The sequence below is a fragment of the Odocoileus virginianus genome, chromosome 7 (genome assembly GCF_023699985.2).
Source record: "Odocoileus virginianus isolate 20LAN1187 ecotype Illinois chromosome 7, Ovbor_1.2, whole genome shotgun sequence".
NCBI lineage: Eukaryota > Metazoa > Chordata > Mammalia > Artiodactyla > Cervidae > Odocoileus > Odocoileus virginianus.
The window spans coordinates 8,803,079-8,826,599 of NC_069680.1; the positions used below are offsets into that span (position 1 = coordinate 8,803,079).

The 23,521-nt window shown below is 40.5% G+C and overlaps 1 protein-coding gene across 1 annotated transcript in view; it reads left to right on the forward strand.

Annotated features, from left to right (window-relative positions):
• The window catches only part of SORCS3 (sortilin related VPS10 domain containing receptor 3), a 605,369-nt gene that overhangs the window by 573,472 nt on the left and 8,376 nt on the right, over positions 1 to 23,521 (forward strand). The window contains exons 21-25 of the mRNA XM_070470143.1: positions 10,805 to 10,928; positions 12,588 to 12,700; positions 16,708 to 16,839; positions 18,562 to 18,661; positions 19,583 to 19,688. Coding sequence (XP_070326244.1) covers positions 10,805 to 10,928; positions 12,588 to 12,700; positions 16,708 to 16,839; positions 18,562 to 18,661; positions 19,583 to 19,688 — 575 coding nt within the window. The remainder of the gene's footprint in view (positions 1 to 10,804; positions 10,929 to 12,587; positions 12,701 to 16,707; positions 16,840 to 18,561; positions 18,662 to 19,582; positions 19,689 to 23,521) is intronic.

Genomic DNA, 23,521 nt, shown 5'->3' on the forward strand with positions numbered 1-23,521 from the left:
TTTGCTCTGTTTTTTTTTTTTTAATCCTAGCCTTTCTACTCATTAGGTGTATAACATCCGGAAAGTCATTTAATGGTAAATAATCTGCCTACAATGCAGGTGACCGGGGTTCAATCCCTGGGTTGGGAAAATCCCCTGGAGAAGGGCATGAAAACACATTCCAGCATTCTTGCCTGGAGAATCCCATGGAGAGAGGAACCTGGAGGTTACAGTCCATGGGTCACAAAGAGTTGAACATGACTGAGCAACTAAGACACACTCACACATCGAGAAAGTCACTTCAGTTCAGTTCAGTCACTCAGTTGTGTCTGACTTTGTGACCCCATAGACTGCAGCACCCCAGGCCTCCCTGTACATTGCCAACTTCCAGAGTTTACTCAAACTCATGTCCATTGAGTCAGTGATGCCATCCAACCATCTCATCCTCTGTCATCCCCTTCTCCTCCTGCCTTCAATCTTTCCCAGCACCAAGGTCTTTTCAAATGAGTCAGTTCTTCACATCAGGTGGCCAAAGTATTGGAGTTTCAGCTTCAACATCAGTCCTTCCAATGAATATTCAGGACTGATTTCCTTTAGGATGAACTGGTTGGATCTCCTTACAATCCAAGGTACTCTCAAGAGTCTTCTCCAACACTACAGTTAAAAATTATCAGTTCTCCAGCACTCAGCTTTCTTTATAGTCCAACTCTCACATCCATACATGACTACTAGAAAAACCATAGCTTTGACTAGATGGACCTTTGTTGGCAACGTAATGTCTCTGCTTTTTAATATGCTGGCTAAGTTGGTCACAGCTTTTCTTCCAAGGAGCAAGTGTCTTTTAATTTCATGGCTGCAGTCACCATCTGCAGTGATTTTGGAGCCCCCAAAAATAAAGTCTGTCACTGTTTCCACTGTTTCTCCATGTATTTACCATGAAGTGATATGACTGGATGCCATGATCTTAGTTTTCTGAATGTTGAGCTTTAAGCCAACTTTTTCACTCACCTCTTTCACTTTCATCAAGAAGTTCTTTAGTTCATTTTCACTTTCTGCCATAAGGGTGGTGTCATCTGCATATCTGAGGTTATTGATATTACTCCTGAAAATCTTGATTCCAGCTTGTGCTTCATCCAGTCCAGCATTTCTCCTAAATAAGCAGGGTGACAGCATACAGCCTTGACGTACTCCTTTCCCAATACAAGTCTGTGGTTCCATGTCCAGTTCTAACTGTTGCTTCTTGACCTGCATGCAAATTTCTCAGGAGGCAGGTCAGGTGGTCTGGTATTCCCATCTCTTTAAAAATTTTCCACAATTTGTTGTGATCCACACAGTCAAAGGCTTTGGCATAGTCAATAAGGTGCACAAAGGCAAAACGGTTTTCTGAGAAGGCCTTACAAGTAGCTGTGAAAAGAAGAGAAGCTAAAGGCAAGGAGGAAAGGAAAGATATACCCATTTGAATGCAGAGTTCCAAACAATAGCAAGGAGAGATAAGAAAGCCTTTCTCAATGATCAATGCAAAGAAACAGAGGAAAGAAATAGAATGAGAAAGACTAGAAATCTCTTCAAGAAAATTAGAGATACCAAAGGAACATTTCATGAAAAGATGGGCACAATAAAGGACAGAAATGGTATGGACCTAACAGAAGCAGAAGATATTAAGAAGAGGTGGCAAGAATACACAGAACTGTACAAAAAAATACTCAGTTGCCATGTAATAATTCTTTTTAAAAAGGAATGGAACAATGCCAGTTTTGTTTGTTTGTTCAAGATGAACAAAGAGAACTTCAGCTCTTGCATGATAAGAGTAGGATATGATTCATTCCTGCTCTTATTTTAAAGTAAAAAAGTGTTTTTTACTGAAGTAGAGTTGATTTACAGTATTGTGAGTCCTGCTTTTGTTTAGGGAGGCAGCATTATATGGTGCTAAGTAAAATGAAGCACCATATAATGGTGCTTAGTAAGAAAACTAAGATAATCGAAAAAGCAAGAGAATTCCAGAAAAACATCTACTTTTGCTTTATTGACTACTCTAAAGCCTAGGCTATGCAGATCACAACAAACTTGGAAAATTTTTCAATAGATGGAAATACCAGACCCCTTACCTGTCTCCTGAGAAGTTTGTATGCAGGTCAGGAAGCAGCAGTTAGAACTGGACATGGAACAACAGACTGGTTCCAAATAGGGAAAGGGGTACGTCAAGGGTGTATATTGTCACCCTGCTTATTTAACTTATATGCAGAGTCTATCATGCGAAATGCCGAGCTGGATAAAGCACAAGCTGGAATCAAGATTGCTGGGAGAAATATCAATAAGCTCAGATACACAGATGACACCACCCTTATGGCAGAAGGGAAAGAACTAAAAAGCCTCTTGATGAAAGTGAAAGAGGAGAGTGAAAAGGTTGGCTTAAAACTCAACATTCAGAAAGCTAAGATCATGTCATCCGGTCCCATCACTTCATGGCAAATAGGAGCGGAAACAATGGAAATAGTGAGGAAGTTTACTTTTGGGGGCTCCAAAATCACTGCGGATGGTGACTGCAGCCATGAAATTAAAAGACACTTGCTCCTTGGAAGAAAAGTTATGACCAACCGAGATAGCATCTTAAAAAGCAGAGACATTACTTTGCCAACAAAGGTCCATCAATAAAAGCTATGGTTTTTCCAGTAGTCATGTATGGATGTGAGAGTTGGACTATAAAGAAAGCTGAGTGCCAAAGAATTGATACTTTTGATCTGTGGTGTTGGAGAAGACTCTTGAGAGTTCCTTGGACAGCAATGAGATCCAACCAGTTCATCCTAAAGGAAATCAGTCCTGAATATTCATTGGAAGGACTGATGTTGAAGCTGAAACTCCAGTACTTTGGCCACCTGATGTGAGGAAGTGACTCATTGGAAAAGACCCTGATTCTGGGAAAGGTTGAAGGCAGAAGGAGAAGGAGACAACAGAGGATGAGATGGTTGGATGGCATCACCGACTCAATGGACATGAGTTTGAGTAAACTCTTGGGAGTTGGTGATGGACAGGAAAGCCTGGCGTGCTGCGGTCCATTGGGTCAGAAAGATTAGGACAGGACTGAGTGACTGAACTGATTATATGGGGGAGAGAATATCCATTGAGGGTTCAGAGATAAAAGGGTTAGGTTTCTAGCACTGCTGCATGTTGTTTGTGTGAGCTTGATCAAGTGGTTCAACCTAACATTTAATGCACTCAACTGCAAACTGAGAGACTAATGCCTATGTCATCTTGATTTTTGTGAAAACCAAGTCAAATAATCTGTGTTTCCCTGGCATAAATTCAGTTCAGTTCAGTCGCTCAGTCATGTCTGACTCTTTGTGACCCCATGAATCAGAGCACGCCAGGCCTCCCTGTCCGTCACATAGATTTGGTACTCACTAAATGATGCTCTTTTTTTTGCGGGGGGTGCTTATAAAAAAAATGGCAGTTAGGATGGGTTGATAAAAGACAATTAGATTTATAAGACCCCAAGGATAATTTTCTGTTTGTATCATTTGTGCTGTGTACTTTTAATTTCTTAGTATAGGCTATGATGCTTTTGCATTTCTGCTGTTATTGTTCACTGGGACAATAGGTAAGGAGGTTAGTTAATAAGATGCCCATTTGGTACATTAGAGTCTTGAAGCTCCCTATGTGAGATGAGCATTCTAAGGGCAAACATCTGGTTCACTCTTAAGCCAGAACCCAGGTGTCCTCACTCCCATCTATACCAGTACTGTTCCCAGCCCCAGGATGCTTTCTTTGCTTCACTCAGTTTGTTTCTGGGAGCTCACAAAGTGACGTGAAGTAAAAGATAGTCATGTCTGACTCTTTGCAACCCATGGACTATACAGTCCATGGAATTCTCCAGGCCAGAATACTGGAGTGGGTTGCCATTCCCTTCTCCAGGGGATCTTCCCCACCCAGGGATTGAACCCAGGTCTCCCAAATTGCAGGCAGATTCTTTACCAGCTGAGTCACAAGGGAAGCCCAAGAGTGCATAGACCCTAAACTTCTGCTTCAAACACTAGCAGACATAAACACGGTGAGAGAAAAAGTGTTCTGGGAGGAGAACATCTGAAAGCGAAGGATTTTAAGTCCGTTTCACCTCAGAGGATGTGAGGTTTGGGCTGTCCAGCCAGGGGGTTCTTTCTTTTCTCATAGTGTCTATTCACCTGGTGGAGAACATGGAGAACATGTTCACCTGGTGGAGTTCATCCAGGGAGATGACTGTGTAGAGGGCAGTGCTTGGCCATATAAACACGATGATTTACACAACTTCCCACAAGAAACTGAGGACAGTGCTTCTCTGTGGCACCAGTTTTTTTCTTTGTGTGTTGATTCTATGACCTGAAATAACAGACAGTGTCTAATAAACATTTGATCAATGGAAAAGTGGACAGTGTGATTGGAGAGTCGTTTCTATTGCTCAGATAATCATCTGCATTAGTTTGAAGCTCAGTGTACTTTTCTCTAAGTCAAGGATAATAACATCTAATCCATGAACATCACTGAGTTATTATTTGAAATTATCTACCTCTCTGTCTAATTTATATTGTGCCATATTATGAGGGGGAAATTTTTAAATTGCAGAATGCCATTATAGTTTTTTTTTCAATGGCGATGAGCTGAAGTATTCCTTTGGTTAGGAATTCCATCTATAATGAGCATAAAGTGTTGTAAAAATACTTAGATATCAAAGACCCTGCTGCTTGGTTTTTTGTTTCCAAAGAATCAAGAGAATGAGAGTACATTAGAGGCATTCAAACAGAGTGGTATTGAAATGAGACATGCCTGGCTTGGGGTCCCGATACAGGTTCTTTGTTCTGTGTCTTTGATCAAATCAGGTAATTTCTCTGTGCCTCAGTTTTGTTCATTGTAATGCAGAGTAAGGCTAGCAGAGACTATATTCTAGTAGTGCTTTGAAGATTAATAAGGAAAGGTACTTAAGTGCTTAGAACATATCTAAGCACTTGAATATATCAGTCACTGTTGTGCTTATCCTTTGTATCAATGGGATATACCTCTTGGGGGGCAAATCTGACATGGTTCCCGGATTTCTCTCCCACCTCTGAGCATGGTTATTCTGCCTAGTTAAAAAAGGTATATTTTCAGTGCTTTTGCCAGCATTAAGACGGAAACACATTAAGGTGGCCAGAGTGCTGAAAAGTTGATCCAGTGAGAATTTTCCTGGCAAATGAGTTTCTTTGGGTGCTTGGTGAAGGTCAAGCTATTTGGCTGCCCTTGATAAACAAACTGATATGTGAAAGGAGCTAATATTAATTTTGAGCATTTATTTCTACTATTGTCTTTATATACATTATTGTATTTAGTCATCAGAATATCACTGATGAAAGAGAAATTGGCTTGTGTGTGTATAGCTGTGTGTTGTGATCAGGTAAATTGGACAGTTTCACCCCAGTGGTTGAATTAAGTCAATCTCCCAGTAAGAATCAGTTGAGGGTCTTCCCTGGTGGTTCAGTGGCTAAGACTCCTCTTTCCCAATGCAGAGAACCTGGGTTCAATCCCTGGTTGGGAAACTAGATCCCTCATGTACAACTAAGAGTTCACATGCCACAACTAAGACCTGGTACAGGCCAAGTAAATAAATAAATAAAATTTTATTAAAAAAGAATCAGTTGACTCCCCCCCAAACATTTATAGTCAACTCTCTGTTTGGTCCCCTTAGGAATAGAAGAGCGCTTTGTCTCTGCCTTCAAGGAAATTACATTTCTGATAAGGAACGATGAATACACACACAGTTATTGGTGATCAAGTAGATGATGTATACATAAATGGAAGAGATCAAGTGTTCCTAAAATCCAACTGTAGGCCTGTATACCTGCAAACCTATTAGCAGATGTGAAATTATATCAGTAGTTCCATGAATCTTTCTCAAGAACTTGTATTTTGTGCTAGCTGTTATGAGGAACACAAAAACAGTATAAATTTCATTTGTTCCCCTTAAGACACAATCTATTTGAGAATATGAGGTTAACATCCAAGAATAGACACTATAAGCTATGGTAATAGGAATATAACTTTATTTGCCCAGCCAAGCAGCTTAGGGAGTGATGGATGCAGGGCTTCTTGGTCTTAGAGCAAGTCGTGGATGGAGCTAGTCCTAAGCTGGCATTGAAGGAGCAGTCAAATTGGGGCAGAAAGGAAGGGATTTGTATGCAGTGGTAAGGCTTTGGGTGTGTTTTTATTCTGTGTAGATTGATTCTACCAAAGTGGGATTCATTTGGGATAAATTGCATAACAACTGAAATTGGAGAGGATAGGTGACAAATGGCTTTAAATGACATAAATGAATACATTTTATTTTGTCATAGGAATTCAGATTTAGAACAGGATATTGTAAGATGGCAGGCTTTCCATGTGGCTTAGTGGTAAAGAACCCACCTGCCAGTGCAGGAGACTTAAGAAAAGTGGGTTTGATTCCTGGGTTGGAAAGATCCCATGGAGGAGGGCATGACAACCCACTCCAGAATTCTTCTTTGGGGGAATCCCATGGACAGAGGAGCCTGGCCAGCTGCAGTCCATAGAATTGCACAAAGTCGGACTTGAGTGAAGCAACTGAACACACATGCACTTGTTATTGTGGAATCTGCTGAAACTTTTAGGGGAGATAAGCATAGTGATTGCATATTCTGTCTAATTTGGGAATGGCAAGTTTTTATCAAGGTATACATTTAAACTGTGGACATTTTATAATATTCTATGTTGATTTACTGTGTTTGGGAAAATGGTGTAGGCTGCATCCACACATTTCCTTGAAGCCCCTGAATCTATTATTCAGGTGGATATCTTTTAACTATGTAGTCGCTCAAGAGCTTTGCTGATGTCTTGCTGGACTTACTGGATAGTATGTGACCTGTTGCACATGAGGGACTCTTTGTGGGCGGGGATGTAACCCACAACCTACGCAGGCCAAGAGCCTTGCCATGGGCTGTCCGTGCAACTTAGACAAAACACAGAGAAGTCAATTGGCTGCGTGTTGGATTTGTGGGCTCTAAAAGGCCAATTTGCTGGGATTAACAGAGGTCTGGCTTAATAAATGTGTCTGCTTGCCTAATAGATTTAGTAAATGAACATTAAAATACTTGATTTAATTTAGCGTTGTGCACTAGACATGGGTGGCCAGTGAAGAACTCAAGAATTCCGTGGAGTGTTACAGCTTTGCAAGGGAGGTGAAATCAGCCATGATGCCATAATAGCTGATGAAAAACAAAAGCAATTTGAAAAACAAAATTAGCTTCTGCCATCTCTCTAGCGTGGACGCCTATGGTCTACTACCCTGGAGGCCAAGTGTGCTCATTTAACACAGTTTGCTGTGGCTCAGAGCCCTGACTGGCTGGTGGAATGGCATGCTCCCTCCCACCTCAGCTGGCATTTCCTTGCTTGGTTCCTGGATCTGCTAGGAAGGCAGCCAGAGGAGAGAAAGTCAGATCTGCTGGAACGGGAGGAATCCGTCTCCTTTCAGGTTGCCTAGCCCAGTCACCTAAGTCTAAGACAGGAAGAGTGTGCAGAGAAAGAAGAGTGGGGGCCACGTAGACCCCTGAGTGCTGAAGATGATGTGGAAGTAGTGCAGATTCCTTGAAAAAAAAAAAAAAGTGAAAGTCGCTCAGTCGTGTCTGACCCTTTGTGACCCCATGGACTATACAGTCCATGGAATACTCCAGGCCAGAATACTGGAGTGGGTAGCCAGATTCCTTGAAGAGACCACCATTAGGGGAGAAAGGATCCTGATGGTGAGAGGTAGGAAGAGATTAGAGATAGCTGAGGGCAGTAACCAAAACAGAAGGATGATGCGATATAGTTATGGTCAGAGAGAGCAATTTATGGAAGCAAGAAAAAATAAAAACACATCAGTTATTCCTTTGCTGTTTTGTTTCTCTCCCAACATTTTATTATTAAAAACTTTGAACACAAATTATAATTGAAGTAATTTTATGTTGAGTATCCATATACCCACCACCTGTAGTCTGTCATTGGAGGAGGGCATGGCAACCCACTCCAGTATTCTTGCCTGGAGAATTCCCATGGACAGAGAAGCTTGGTGGACTTCAGTCCATAGGGTCGCAAAGAGTCGGACATGATTGCGCGACTGAGTACATATAGTCTATCATTAACATCTACTCTGCTTGTTTTATCATGTCTGTTTATCTGTCCATCCTTCTATCCAGCCATCAACTGATCTTAACTTTTTAAAATTCATTTCAGAGTAAATTTCAGACACCTATATGCTTTATCCTAAATGCTTCAGGCTACAAATCATTCGCTAGAGTTCTTTACTTATTTACATTTTTTCCCCCATGGAAGTATGAAATGTATCAATCATGAAATGGACAGATCTGAAGTCTGTACTTCCTGACTTCTGACAAATATACATACCTATAACCTAAACTCCTATCAAGATATATATTATTAGCATTGCTTCCAAAAGTTCTCCATACCCGTTCTCAGTAAATTCCCACCCCAAACCACAGAACCAATCACTGTTTTTTCCCATCTTGAATTAGATCTATCTTTTCTATTAATAGAACTTGATGTTCATACCATATGAATTCTTTTATATAAGGTTTCTTTAATTTCTTATGGTCTTGGGACTCATCCACTGTTATGTATATCAATATTTGTTTTTTTATTTTGTTGAATGCATGTACTTTGGCTTGTTCATTTTCCTATTGATAAATTCTTCTAGGTTCGTATCAGTTTTTGGCTACTATGAATGTAATTGCTATGGGCATTTTCTTCTGTTTGTGGATACATGTTTTCTTTTATCTTGACTAAATTTCCCAGGCTTCAATTGCTGAGCCATAAATATAAAATAGCATAATTACCTTGGAAAAATTATTACAATTTCTCATAAAAGTGAACTTGTTCCTACATAGTTGCACCATTGTACATCCCATCAAAAATGTATGAGAATTCTAGTTGCTCGACATCCTCAACAATATTTGTTATTATTTTTAAAGAAACTTTTGTCATTCTGTTGGATATACAGATGTGTTTCATTTTCCTTCCAAAGAATACGACTAAGGTAATGAAACAGTTGAAGGTATTCTGACAGTCAAGCCCTAACGGGTTGACTAGTAGGAACTGAAAAATTAGCTGAAAGCCATTCTGTGTGTTCTTATTGCTGAATAAGTCCTTACAACTTTGAGCTAAGGCCCACAGTGGGGACAGACTTTCCCCAAAGTCATTCATTAAAATAGTGACAGAGCCAGGGTTTCAAGTCTCTGTTCTTGTTACACCAATGATGGCAACTCCGTGGCACACAGTTTTCCTTTATTCCATGTCCGTGGCAAATATTGCCATGTTAAGCCTGACTTGACTTCTCAACACAGGACGCTAAACAGCCACCACTGGTCTGTTGGAGTTGATGTCCATCACAGAATCTACTTGTACCTCATTTGTCGTTTAATTAATGAGTTCACATCCTTGTGCATATCATCACAGAACCATAAGTATGAGGCAGCATGCTTGGACTCTGGGTTTACCCTTAGTTAATAAAAAAGAGTATAACTCTTTCCACACTCACTTCCTTCCACTTAGCAGAGAAGAAAGGGTGTCAGCAAACTTAGGGCAATGTCTAATCCTGTCTGACTCTAGCCATCAGCTTGGCCATAAAATAGAGAATAGAATTTTAAAGCCAAGAAATCAAATTATTGCTTCAGAGGCCCAGGTGAAAATTCTGAGCTAGAAAGGGATTTCAGTCTTGCAGAAGGGATGCTGTAATCTGAATGCTTCATCTCTCAGCCTCTGCAGCATCTAGGTACACAGATGTGCTTGTGAACACTGGCTGATATCCACCTTCTTAAAAGGCAAGTCTGTGCATCCTCACAACTGGTGACATCATTGCTCTATCCTATTGTCATCCTAACCCACAGAGAGGAGATGGGGTCTGCTCATCTGCACTTGTGACATCTATTCATGAGCTGCCTTAGAAAAGCCTCCTACTAGAGTGCCTTACCTTGCAAACACCAGATAGCTTGAGAGGACATGGGCCTCAGGATAACCACTGAATAATGGCCCTTTAATCTCAGAATCTGCATTCTCTTCTCTCTAATAAGCCCTTGCTTCTACTGAGATCCTAATTTCTAAGGGAAAGCATATGCTTTTTATCTTTCTCTCTATCTTTGGCAAGTCCCTATCTGTTATGATCAGGGAAAGAAAACAGAAAAAGAAAAAAGATTAAAAAGTGAGCACAGATTTGTATGTTTATCTATTTCCCAACTTATTTAAATTGTTAGAAATGCCTTGCAATGGAAAACACAGGTATGATAAAACAAAATGTCAATAATATGTATATACAACTTACATATGGATTCTGCTAGATGTAAGACAACATGCCAAAGGCAGGTAGGTGATTCAGAAATAAATAAAATATGGTCACCTCTCTGAAAAAATCTTACAGCCCAATGGAATACATGATAAAAATATAAATCACACAAAATGTTAGAGGAAAAGGGAAAGTGATCACTTATTCCCAGAGTCACCAGGAATAGATTACAAAAGGTGCTTCTATTTTGCCCCAGGAGAAGTAACAGAATGATGGGCAAAATCCATGGTGCCCAGTCTTATCTTCATCTCTTAGAATTAGCATTTTACAGTGCACTTCAAGTATATTAATATGCTTCCTGGATACTAGCTATATAACTTAGAAAGCTTTGCAATTTTTTTTTCTTCTTCTTCAAGTTAGGATCCCTTGGGGATATGCAAATGCGATGCAGATTGGTGACAGTCTGATTTACAGGAAAGGAGGGAATCTGATATTCCCATAAAGGACTGAGTAAGTGTTTCTGCTTCTCTCCTTTAGCCCCTCATCACCTTGGACAGCAGCATTTCCTTCACATTCCTAGCAGAGGGAACAAATACCATCACTGTCCAGGTGGCTGCTGGAAATGCCCTCATCCAGGACACAAAAGATATCGCTGTTCACGGTAGGCCCTGTGGTGCCCCTTTCTGCCCAGTGATCCCCTCCAGACACCCTAGTGTTATTCACTGACTGCTTTGGAAATTGCCCAGGCCATGGGAAAATTATGTAGGTCCACAAAAGGTATCTAAAGGTACTTCGTTCCTTGTCCTTGAGTAGATACTGAGATTGTTAGAGAAGTGGCTACAGATAAGCATTGTTTGTCTTCCATGATATGTCTGCATCACAACCTGATGGTCTCATTAGAAAGGGATAAATCATAAGTGGAAGAGATGCTGAGCCAAAAAGACTATCATCGAAGCATCTTGATCTGTTGAACCGCCAAGGTATCTGTAACACACACGTAGCATCCATTCTTTGTGAGGTGTGAACCAGTGATTTCAAAAGCTGGAGGAGTTACAGTACCTGCTCTTGAGGAACTCATAGCCTAGGTACTGAGATGAACTATACATAACCTATGTGTTTTGTTCGTTGTTGGAGACTCTAACATCTTTGGCTGCAAAGGATAAGAATAAGGCTAAGCATATAAGGATAAAACAAGGCAGGAGAGTGGTAAACAGAATCACCATCCTGTTCTCAACCCTGGAGGACCATTCTTAATTATTAAACGAATTTTCAATCAAACTGTGCTTCTACCACCATTCATTGAACCTCCCTCAGGCCCTAAAAACAGCCACTTATAGAAAAAAAAAAAAAAAGCCTAGAAGAAACCCTAGAAAACAGGGTTTTCTAGAAAGTTATACTTAGGTATGTGATCCTTTGACTCAGTTTATATCTTCCACTTCACCCCAGATGAGTGCCTTTTCCTAGAACTCTGCAAACTTGAGGTTCAGGCTCTCTCTTTGGGCACCTGGAAGACTTTAAACATTTTTATTCGAGTGCAACTGGGAGTTTGGGGTTGTAGATGTAAACTATTACACTTTGAAGGGATAGACAATAAGGTCCTACTGTATAGCATAGGGAACTATATCTAGTCTCCTAGGATAAACCCTAATGGAAAAGAATATACAAAAGAGTGTACCATATGTATAAAACTGGGTCACTTTGCTGGATAGCATAAATGAGCACAACATTGTAAATCAACCATACTTCAATTAAAAAATTAAAATACAGAGAAGTACACAGATCGTGTTTTGGCTTCATGAATTACCACAAAATGGACAGACCTGTGTATCTACCAATCAGATCAAGAAACCAAATGTTACCCACAGCTTAGATACAGCATTTTGACCTATTTTCTAACCCCCTGAGGCAGTTTCTAGCAGTATCGATGGAACAAAGGGAAACACAAGAAAAACCTCCATTCTAATCTAGCTCAGTTTATTAATGCTTTATTGTTGCCTCTGCATGATACTACCTGTAGCAGCAAAAGTCTCCTTTTCCTCAAGTTTCACAATTATCTTGCATTTTGGATGTTTATTTACAGGAAGAAATTCTTAAGATTTTAAAAACAAAAAAAAAAAATGGTAGGAACACAAACCTACTTCCAGTAGGTGACTTCCAGTCACCAAATCCCACTTCATTTAGAAGCCAAGAGACAGGCTGAAAAGACAGAATTGAGATGAGGCCACATAGAAGCCCTTTTCCAGAAGCACAAAGGTGGTGGGGTCTCCCCACCTTATTACATCCTCTCTCAGCCTCACTCACACATGGTCTCTCCTTGCAGAATACTTCCAGTCCCAGCTCTTGTCTTTCTCTCCTAATCTGGATTATCACAATCCTGACATTCCAGAGTGGAGGCAAGATATTGCCAATGTGATCAAGCGGGCTCTGGTGAAAGTAAGTTGACTTTATCTTTGCTTAAATCTTCATGGACAAAGAACCAGATGGTGTGGTCCTAGAGGCATTTTCATGGATTCTGACCACCATTCTACAGTTAACTAAAGATTATTGCTCTGTAAAAAGATAGAGAAGGATAGAGGACATGAAGGATGGAAAAGAAAGATGGAGAGATTCAGAAGAGAGAGATAAAGACAGAGAATCAATCCCATGTTTGAAGATGGGAAATTGGCACCATCTTTCTCCTACATTTTTCTAAGACAGGAGATTGACCCCTTTAATAAAATGATTGATGGACCACTGCTTAAGTATATACTAATGTCATTCACTCGTTTGGCCCACCAAAGTTTGAGAGTTTTTGTTTGTTTGTTGTTTTTGTTACTGTTTTTTAAAAATTTATTTGTTTTTTAATTGAGGGATAATTGCTTTACAGACTTTTGTTGTTTTCTGTCAAACCTCAACATGAGTCAGCCATAGGTACATATATATCCCCTCCCTTTTGTTGTTTTTTAACCGGTCAGACCTCAAGATTTCCGTTGACCATATGTTGCAGTCAGAAGGTGACAAGCTAGGAAATAGAGCATGCCAGCAGAATCTAGGGTTATATTAGCACCAGGCCTGGCATGCTGTAGTCTGTGGGGTCACAAAGAGTCAGACATGACTTGGCAACTGAACAACAACAGCATATTTTCCTTAGAGCAAGTTGAAATGGTTTTGTTATCCATTTGCTCAGACCTAGGTGCTAGAATATAATGATGAATAAAACATGGTCGATTCAAATTTAAGTCTAGTGTGGAACTAGTTCTATGAGAGAGGCATGGCCAGCATTTCAAAGGAGCATGGAGAAAAGTGCAGTTCACTCTATCCAGAAAAGTTCAGGTTTGACACATATTTGTGATTCAGTAAATACTTGTGAACTAGTAGAATAGTCTTTGGAGGGAATACTTGAACTCTGTTTTAAAGGATAAACGGTAGTTAACCGAGAGAGGATGATGTCTCTCAGGTACAATGAAAGCATGTGCAAAGCCATGGTCTATGGTAAGTACAGCATATTTGATAAATGACAGTTTATTTTTGCCAATCTATAAGTTATAAGGGCAGGTGTGACTGACGTTATGCTGGGATGGATCGATCATTTTGTGAAAGGTCTGAGCAGCTAAAAGGGGTTTGATATAGACTCTGGGAAGTGTGAAATGTGTTCTTTCTTTATTATTTAGGTTAAAAAAATATTTTATTTATTTATTTATTTTGCTGACAAAGCAAGAGATTTTATTGGGAAGTGGTGCCTGGGTGGAGAGCAGAAGGGTAAGGGAACCCAGGAGAACTGCTCTGCCACGTGGCTGCAGTCTCAGGTTTTATCGTGATGGGATTAGTGGTTTTATATTTCAGACACCCATTCTTGTGATAATACAGAGGATGGTCTCTAGAGGTGGGAAGTGAATAGGGGAGGGGATGATTTCACAAGAGATGACCTGTTAAAAGACTACTGCACTTGTCTAAACCAGACGTAAGAATAAAATCCTGAAAAGGAAAGATCCAAAGGCTAACTTAACCTTTTGAGCAATAGAACTGGTGACTAATAAAATGTAGTGTGAATGAGAGGGAAGGAGAAGCTTTCTGATTATAAGAGTAGGAAGGAGAGGATTTTCCTTGCCATTGATCAAGATGGCAACTCTGTAGGAGAAACATACTTGGGGAACAATGATGATTTGGTCTTTTATGAGTTTGGAGTATCTGAGAAACAACAGGGTAAAGATAACCAAGAGAGTTAAAGATATGAATTGGAGATCAAGTGAGGTTTCTATAGGAGGTAGTGATGCTGGAACTGAGGCCATGCAGGTCTTTAAGTCTGCCCCCAGCCACTCTGAGAAGAAGACGGGGCAGGGCAGAGATGGATACTGATGCCCTCCAAGGCAAAGGAGAAAGATCCTGGGAAGGACATGGAAAAGAAGCTGCCAGAGAGGAAGAAGAGATAAAAGATAATAATATAAGAGCATTCCTGTGAGTAGCTGTCTATAAGAACTATACCTCATATCTGTTTATAAAAACTTGTTCGAAGAGAGGGATGAAAATGAAATTGATCTTGTGTGCCTTTGACTATGAGACATCTAGGGTTGTGCTGGATTTGTATGATTGGAGTTAGGTCCTTCCATGTTCCCTGAGTGATGCACCCTGCGACCACTCTTCCCTGGGACACAGGGTCACACCTGCCAGCACACTCTTATGCTTATCCCATTTTCTCCATTGGGTGATTATCTGACCTCAGTCTGTTCTCTGAGAATTACTTTCCCTGCCTAGTTAGAATAAATCCATCTTGCCTCCCAGCAGGGAACTGAGGCGTCTGGCAAAACTTCCTCGAGCTCCCTGGAGATGTCTCCCTGCTTTGGGGGGCTTTCCAGGCTCCTGACTGCCACTCACAAGTTCTCTGCAGTTTGGCACGCTCTCTTTCCTTCATCACATCCCTGAGAGTTAACACCAGCCTCTAGTTCCAAATACAAACCAGAGCTGAGCTAATGGGAGACAGCCCCTCCACTTATATTCAGGCCAGTGTCTATTTATTCTTTCCTCACTGTCAGGCATCATTTGGAACAGTGAGGTGGCCATAGAGACCATCCCCGCCCCCGAATATCTGGGCAGACATACAATAAGAACCTATTAGAGAAAAGACTGTAGCAGAGAGATATACCTTACTGTGGGCATGATCTAAAGTCCTTTCATGGAAATCTGAAGTGCTAGGAGCAAGAGGCTGACATGGAACAGGTCATTGAAGGTGAAATAGTCAGGGGAGACTTCTAGGAGATGAGTATTTCTGCCAAATCCAAAACTGTATTTATATATGTGTATATCATATTTGAATTGACAAAAGGTTTGTTCTGGATAAAAGACTTTCAGGAGACACATAGGAAAGAATAGGACTACTCTTTACAGGAACGAATTCAGAGTTTTATTTTCCTGAGGATTTTACCTTCAGATGGGAGCTTACATTTAGTTTTTATCAAAAAGCAATATAATCCTTTTACTAAACCCTCAGGAATAGAAAAATTCATTTAAAATTTCAGCATCTTAACTCAACTTTTAATGTCTTGTTTTATTTTTCATGTGTATACATTTTTATTTTTATAGAGTTGTAGCCAAGGAAATGTAAAGAACTAGGTCAGAATACAGCTCTCATTAAGCATTTTTCCATGTTGTCTCACTATGCTAATTATCATCTTTATGGTAGCATAACCATTATTTACTTAACTTTTTTGACTATTTAATATTTCCCATTTATTTGATATTATAAGTAATGTTATGAGTGTTTCTTCCTCCAAATGGCTTTTCCTATATTTTGGATCATTTCTTTAGGACAAACGCTCCAAGTTACAGTTTCTGAATGCAGGGTCTGAATATGTTTATGACTTTACAGTAAGCCTTTTGAAAAATAAATTGGCAACGTGTATCAATTTTTAGTGCTGCTAACAACAGTTGAGGAAACCTCTTAATTGAAGCTGCACCAGTATTAGCTATTTTAACTTAATAAAAAATCCTGCTTTAGTAAGTGAAAACAAGAACAGCTTTGCTCTTCTTTTTATTTGCTTTTTCCCATGTTTGTTTATAACTTCTTATTCTTCATTTGCAGCCAGTCTGTTCATGTTTTAGCTAGAAGCTCTAGTCTTCTTAGTGTAGAAAAATGGAAAATATGGGAGGAGTTTTTGCCAATGTTGCCAGCAAACAATATTTTGCAGATCATTCATAGTAGTATTTTAGTTTTAGTAGTATTTAGTAGTATTTATTTAGTATTTAGTAGTATTTTAGTTTCATGAAAGATGTATGTAAGAGCAGAGGAGGTAGAGAAACTAATTCTCTGCCTAGCAGTTCTAGGGAAAGAAAAGGAAAGCCTGAATGTATATTGGAAACTGTGCCTTAAATGCTGTATTAGAAATGCATAGTCAATATCCTTGTTATTGACTTGGGGAAGGCTGGATCCTTCAGGACCCCACTCTTCAGTCACAACGTCTTTGCAGGTAACCAGTGTCCCGGAAGACCAGATCCTAGTTGCTGTGTTCCCTGGCCTCCCCACTTCTGCAGAGCTCTTCATCCTTCCCCCCAAGAACTTGACGGAGAGGAGGAAAGGCAATGAAGGGGACCTGGAACAAGTAAGTGAAAGAAAACTTGACTAAGACACTCTCCTGCACCTCACCCTCTAAGGGAACACAAAGTATTTCTAGCCCAAAAGGTAGATTGAACCCTTTCCTATTTGTCCACCAACCTGTCACTCATTGTCTGGCACCAGGGCTTTGGAGAACAATCAGCTTTACCCAGAATAAACACAAATGCACAAACACTGGCTCATTTAGCCATACAGGAAAGAAAAGCACTCCTGAAATCATTCATTCCAACAGTTGCCATTCTTGCAACTTGCTCATTTCTCCCAGCTAATGAGCTGTCCTGGCGAAAAGAGATGGGGGTGGGGGATGAAGAGAAGAATTTGAGTTTCCTTCTTTATTTCTCAAAAATGTGCTTCCTGTCTTGAAAGATCCTGGTCAACAGAAGTTCTGCCTCTTGGAAGAAAATGAACTGCTTTTAAATGTGTGTCTTTGGAGAGAGATGGATTGCCTCATCTTGCTTTGACTAAGGAAGCAGCGTTCCCCAAAGGGATCATGATTTACTGTCTTTATCAAATGGCATATAGCTCTTATGATCTGCATACCAGCCTAGAAGTGAAGGCAGCAGTGGTCCCCACGTCTCCCTCTCTTACGCCCTGCTCTTGCTGGGGTCTTACTTGACTGGGCTTTGCTTTACCTTCCCATGCCTTCTTGTGATGAGTTAGAAATAGAAATAAGTGAGAAAGAAGCTGCTAAAACCCAGCATGAATCAAACACATTTGCTTCCTTTTGAATTAATCAATGTACAGACAAGTCCCTCTGCTACTCACCTAGCTGTCACCTCATCCCACATTGGGCACAGGCCACCAAGGGCAGCGCAGATGCCATCATGGTCAGTTTCTCTGGAAACGAAGTGGATCCTTGCATTACAGGGCTGCATATTGAAATCGGCCAGATATAAATTCAGCTTCTCAATGCATACATCACTTTTACAAGACCTCTTTATTCTGAAATAGCAAGTGGCATGTGTGAACTATATTTGGAAGCTACAATATCCATCCATTTAGATAAATAGGTAATTACGGTGATGAATAGCAGCTGTGATATTAAGGCACGTACAGCGAGATAAGAGTTAGGGACAACAGCCTCAGCCTGCCTCAGCTTTCATGTGGGAATTACACAGTGATTAAATCGATGTTATGTGTTCTGAGACTTGCTGGGGAAAAGTAAAGAGGAAAAATTATCCCATAAAAAGGAGGCAGCTTCTGCTCTGATGGTTGCCTCCCATTGTCTCTAAAAGGGAAACAGTGGAGGAGTGGGCTGTGGTGTACATGCCTGCTTTAATCCTGGCAGGGGCCTCCATCCTGTTTGTGTTGCTTGTTCACTTTAAAGAACGAAAGGTGGGTTGACTTTCTTTCATTGGGACCCATAACACGTCTCTCTATGGAAAGTTATACAGGCTTGGATGAAAAGACACTGAACTGGGAGTTGAATGAAGCATCTAAGTCTGTTTCCAACTCAAATTCCCTAGGTGACTGTGGACACACCTCTGTCTCACTCTCCTCTCCAGTAATAGCAAATAATACCAACTCGTCCTTGGCTTCACAGGGCTCGAGGGGCTGGGAGAATCAAATGGATAAAAATGTTCCAAAATCCTGTCCTCTCATTGAATAGGTTATGTTTTGCCTGTTGACCCCGGTTTCTTTCTCCATGAGGGGGCAGCATCACATGACATTTCTTCTCATGTAGCTTCTGGCTCTTTTTTTCCTCCAGATTGTAGAGACTCTGTTTAATGCTCTAAACCAAAACCTGGTCCAGTTTGAGCTGAAGCCAGGGGTTCAAGTCATTGTGTATGTCACACAGCTGACCTTAGGTAAGTGCCTGAAGGCATATGGGGTGAGAAGACGGGTATGGTGATCTGATTTCCTGGAGATAAAAGGGAGGAGATAGTTACCAAACTCTTTCCAATAAATACTCATAAATGGCTTTGTGTAGTGATGGCAAGGAAAGATTAATTACATCTTTCTTGAAGCCTCCTGTTAGGGTGGCAAGAAAACATCTTTAGAAGTTGCTTTGCTATTGAATTCCTGGATGATCTTCAGGAAAACCTACAATTTCTTTGGGCCTTGACTATTATGTTTCTTATGTATAACAGTTTCTTATCTATAACGTAGTTCTCAGTCTCCCTTAATTTCTACAGTTATCTGATTCAATGAATCTTGATTGGGAGACCAGATCAAATAACTTTAAAACTCCCTTGTTTAAATCTAAGTGAAAAGAGGGACTAGCTCTGGGTGGTTGATTTATGAAAGAAATTCTAAAAAGGCATGTCCCATTGGACACCCACCTTTGGCTCTCTGGAAAAGCCTATTTGCTAACTGTTTCTAATTAATGAAAGCTTTTTAGATGTAGAGGTTCTACATGTGCCCATCCAGCCATGTTTTACCAGAATAGAATAGAGGAAGAAACGGAAACACTCTATCACCTATGATCACACTGACAAGCACTGAGATGTCTAAGAAAAGGAGCATTCACACCCTGTTCCTGCTCCCCTTAGCTGAGTACAATTTACAGCACGAACAGCAGGTCTCCCCAGGCAGAGCAAGGAGTTTACTTTCCCTTAGAAGCTGTGATCAGGATGCCATCATCCTTGAAGCCAAGCTTCCTCTGCCCAGATAGCATGCAGGGCAATCGGAGGCTGTATATGAGGTTGGAGAGCTGCTGGCTTCAGTCTCCAATGGATACTCCCCCAGCTGATCGCTTCAGAATGAGCAAGTCTGTTCTTTCCTCCTAGCGCCACTGGTGGACTCCAGTGCTGGGCACAGCAGCTCAGCTATGCTTATGCTCTTGTCAGTAGTGTTTGTCGGCCTGGCTGTGTTTCTGATCTACAAGTTTAAAAGGTATGTGCTGCCACCACTCAATTTTAGGCAATGGGGCTAGGTTCTTGGGGGCTGATTCTTCCTGTAACTCACATTGCTGAACTCATCCCAAATATGTGATATTAACTTTCCCTGAAGCTGTATTTGGCATTGCAAAAGAACAGGAATGTTTTAGGATCAGAGAGTAAATAGACTTAATATGAACTCTCTCCAGTTTATAATTATGTTGAATTGGGAAAATGAAGTGGCTTAGATGGTAAAGAATCTGCCTGCAATGGGGGAGATCTAGATTTGACCCCGGGGTCGGAAAGATCCCTTGGAGAAGGGAATGGCAACCCACTTCAGTATCCTTGCCTGGAGAATTCCATGGACAGAAGAGACTTGCAGGCATCGTCCATGGGATCGCAAACAGTCGGACACGACTGAGTGACTAACACAACGCTAGGAAAATGAGGGGTAGCCTATTGACAGTTTATTTTCGTCAAGAGAAGTTTGAGGGGTTTTCAGACCTCATTTAAGTTTCTATAGTAGGATCTCAAATATTTAGGAGATCTTTTTCTACAGCTTACCACTCATTTAGGGTGACTAAGTAGAGAAATGTGTGTGTGTGTGCTCAGCCATATGGGACTCTTTGCTACCCCAGACTCCTCTATCCATGGAATTTTTCAGGCAAGAATATTGGGAGTGGGTTGTATTTCCTCAGTTCAGTTCATTCAATCGCTCAGTTGCGTCCAACTCTTTGCGACCCCATGGAATGAAGCACAACAGGCCTCCCTGTCCATCCCCAACTCCTGGAATTTACTCAAACTCATGTCCATTGAGTCAGTGATACCATCCCACCATCTCGTCCTCTGTCATCCCCTTCTCCTCCCACCCTCAATCTTTCCCAGCATCAGGGTCTTTTCAAATGAGTCAGCTCTTCTCATCAGGTGGCCAAAGTATTGGAGTTTCAGCTTCAACATCAGTCCTTCCAATGAACACCCAGGACTGATCTCCTTTAGGATGGACTGTTTGGATCTCCTTGCAGTCCAAGGGACTCTCAAGAGTCTTCTCCAACACCACAGTTCAAAAGCATCAATTTTTTGGTGCTCAGCTTTCCCTATAGTCCAACTCTCACATCTGTACATGACTACTAGAAAAACAATAGCCTTGACTAGATGGACCTTTGTTGGCAAAGTAATGTCTCTGCTTTTTAATATGCTGTCTAGGTTGGTCATAACATTTCTTCCAAGGAGCAAGTGTCTTTTAATTTCATGGCTTCAGTCACCATCTGCAGTGATTTTGGAGCCCCCAAAAACAGTCTGTCACTGTTTCAACTGTTCCCCCATCTGTTTGCCCTGAAGTGATGGAACTGGATGCCATGATTTTAGTTTTATGAATGTTGAGCTTTAAGCCAACTTTTTCACTCTCCTCTTTCCCTTTCATCAAGAGGCTCTTTAGTTCTTCTTCACTTTCTGCCATAAGGGTGGTATCATCTGCATATCTCAGGTTATTGATATTTCTCCTGGCAATCTTGATTCCAGCTTGTGCTTCATCCAGTCCAGCGTTTCTCCTGATGTACTCTGAATATAAGTTAAATAAGCAAAGTGACAATATACAGTCTTGATGTATTCCTTTCCTGATTTGGAACCAGTCTGTTGTTCCATGTCCAGTTCTAACTGTTGCTTCCTGACCTGCATACAGATTTCTCAGGAGGCAGGTCAGGTGGTCTGGTATTCCCATCTCTTTCAGAATTTTCCACAGTTTATTGTGATCCACACAGTCAAGGCTTTAGTTTAGTCAATAAAGCAGAAAGAGATGTTTCTCTGGAACTCTCTTGCTTTTCCCATGATCCAGCAGATGTTGGCAATTTGATCTCTGGTTCCTCTGCTTTTTCTAAATCCAGGTTGAACATCTGGACGTTCACAGTTCATGTATTATTGAAGCCTGGCTTGGAGAATTTTGAGCATTGCTTTACTAGCATGTGAGATGAGTACGATTGTAGTGTAGTTTGAACATTCTTTGGCATTGCCTTTCTTAGGGATTAGAGTGAAAATTGACCTTTTCCAGTCCTGTGGCCACTGCTGAGTTTTCCAAATTTGCTGGCATATTGAGTGCAGCACTTTCACAGCATCATCTTTCAGGATTTGAAATAGCTCAACTGCAATTCCATCATCTCCACTAGCTTTGTTCGTAGTGATGCTTTCTAAGGCCCAGTTGACTTCGCATTCCAGGATGTCTGGCTCTAGGTGAGTGATCACACCATCATGGTTATCTGGGTCATGAAGATCTTTTTTTGTACAGTTTTTCTGTGTATTCTTGCCACCTCTTCTTAATATCTTATTCTTCTGTTAGGTCCATACCATTTCTGTCCTTTATTGTGCCCATCTTTGCATGAAATGTTCCCTTGGTATCTCTAGTTTTCTTGAAGAGATCTCTAGTCTTTCTTTTTTTTTTTTTAATATTCTTTTTATTTTCCATTTATTTTTAATTATTGATGGGTATATTTCTTTTACCTCTTTACGTATTTTTGTCCATATTGTCAAGGCTCTCAAAGCCATTGTTTTTGCATTTTTTCCCTTCCGGTCCTTGCTGCCTGCCTTTCCAAGTACAACCTCGTCCATACCTCTGGGTCTTCCGTGTCCAGGGATCACCCTTTTCTCATGCAGCCCTGCATTGGTGGTGACTGTTTCGACCCTGAGTATAAATATACATGTTTTCACATGCTATACATACTTGTAATACATCCAGTGACTCTTTCAAGATTTACACAGGATACATGTTTTATAATCTCGTTCTATTTTTCTGTTTTCTAAGGGTTTATCGTAAAACCAATCGTATTCAAAATTCATTTGAGAAAGGTGTTTTATATACTGTAAATGGAATTAATCATATTCTGTTTCTTATCTTATAATGGTCCATTTATCCATCCAATATGAAACTGAACTCTCAAAAGACATTTTCTTTTAATGCAGCTATATGCCATGTGTGTTGTAACACAGCTTCTCATTCCTCTGTGTATGGGCTTATCTGGTTGCTTCATGTTTCGGTAAAAATATTATATTCAGTCAGTTCAGTTAACATTCGCTCATGTGTTACTCTTTCGATCCATGTTTCCGCCTGGTTGTCATCCCAAATCTTGGGTTACCCAAACGCCAGTTCATGTATATCTCGTTTTAAAAAATCTCGAAGCTGCTATTACAAATAAGCATGTACGAAGGCATCCCACCAAAAAGGGAAAGCAGGCCCTTTTCTGCACAGAAACTGCTTCACAGAATTTATTGACTTTAGTCAGTTTGGATATTGAAGTATACCTACTGGCATTTTTCTAACCCAAGATAATGTCGTTTTGAATTTGCATTTCTCTGATTAATGAGTGATGTTTGAGCATCTTTTCATGTGTTTGTTAGCCATCTGTATGTCTTCCTTGGAGAAATGTCTGTTGAGTTCTTTGGCCCATTTTTTGATTGGGTCATTTATTTTTCTGGAGTTGAGCTGGAGGAGTTGCTTGTATATTTTTGAGATTAATCCTTTGTCTGTTGCTTCGTTTGCTATTATTTTCTCCCAATCTGAGGGCTGTCTTTTCACCTTGCTTATAGTTTCCTTTGTTGTGCAAAAGCTTTTAAGTTTCATTAGGTCCCATTTGTTTATTTTTGCTTTTATTTCTAAAATTCTGGGATGTGGGTCATAGAGGATCCTGCTGTGATTTATGTCATAGAGTGTTTTGCCTATGTTCTCCTCTAGGAGTTTTATAGTTTCTAGTCTTTCTCATTCTGTTTTTCTCTATTCACACTGATCACTGAGGAAGGCTTTCTTATCTCTCCTTGCTATTCTTTGGAACTCTGCATTCAATGGGTATATCTTTCCTTTTCTCC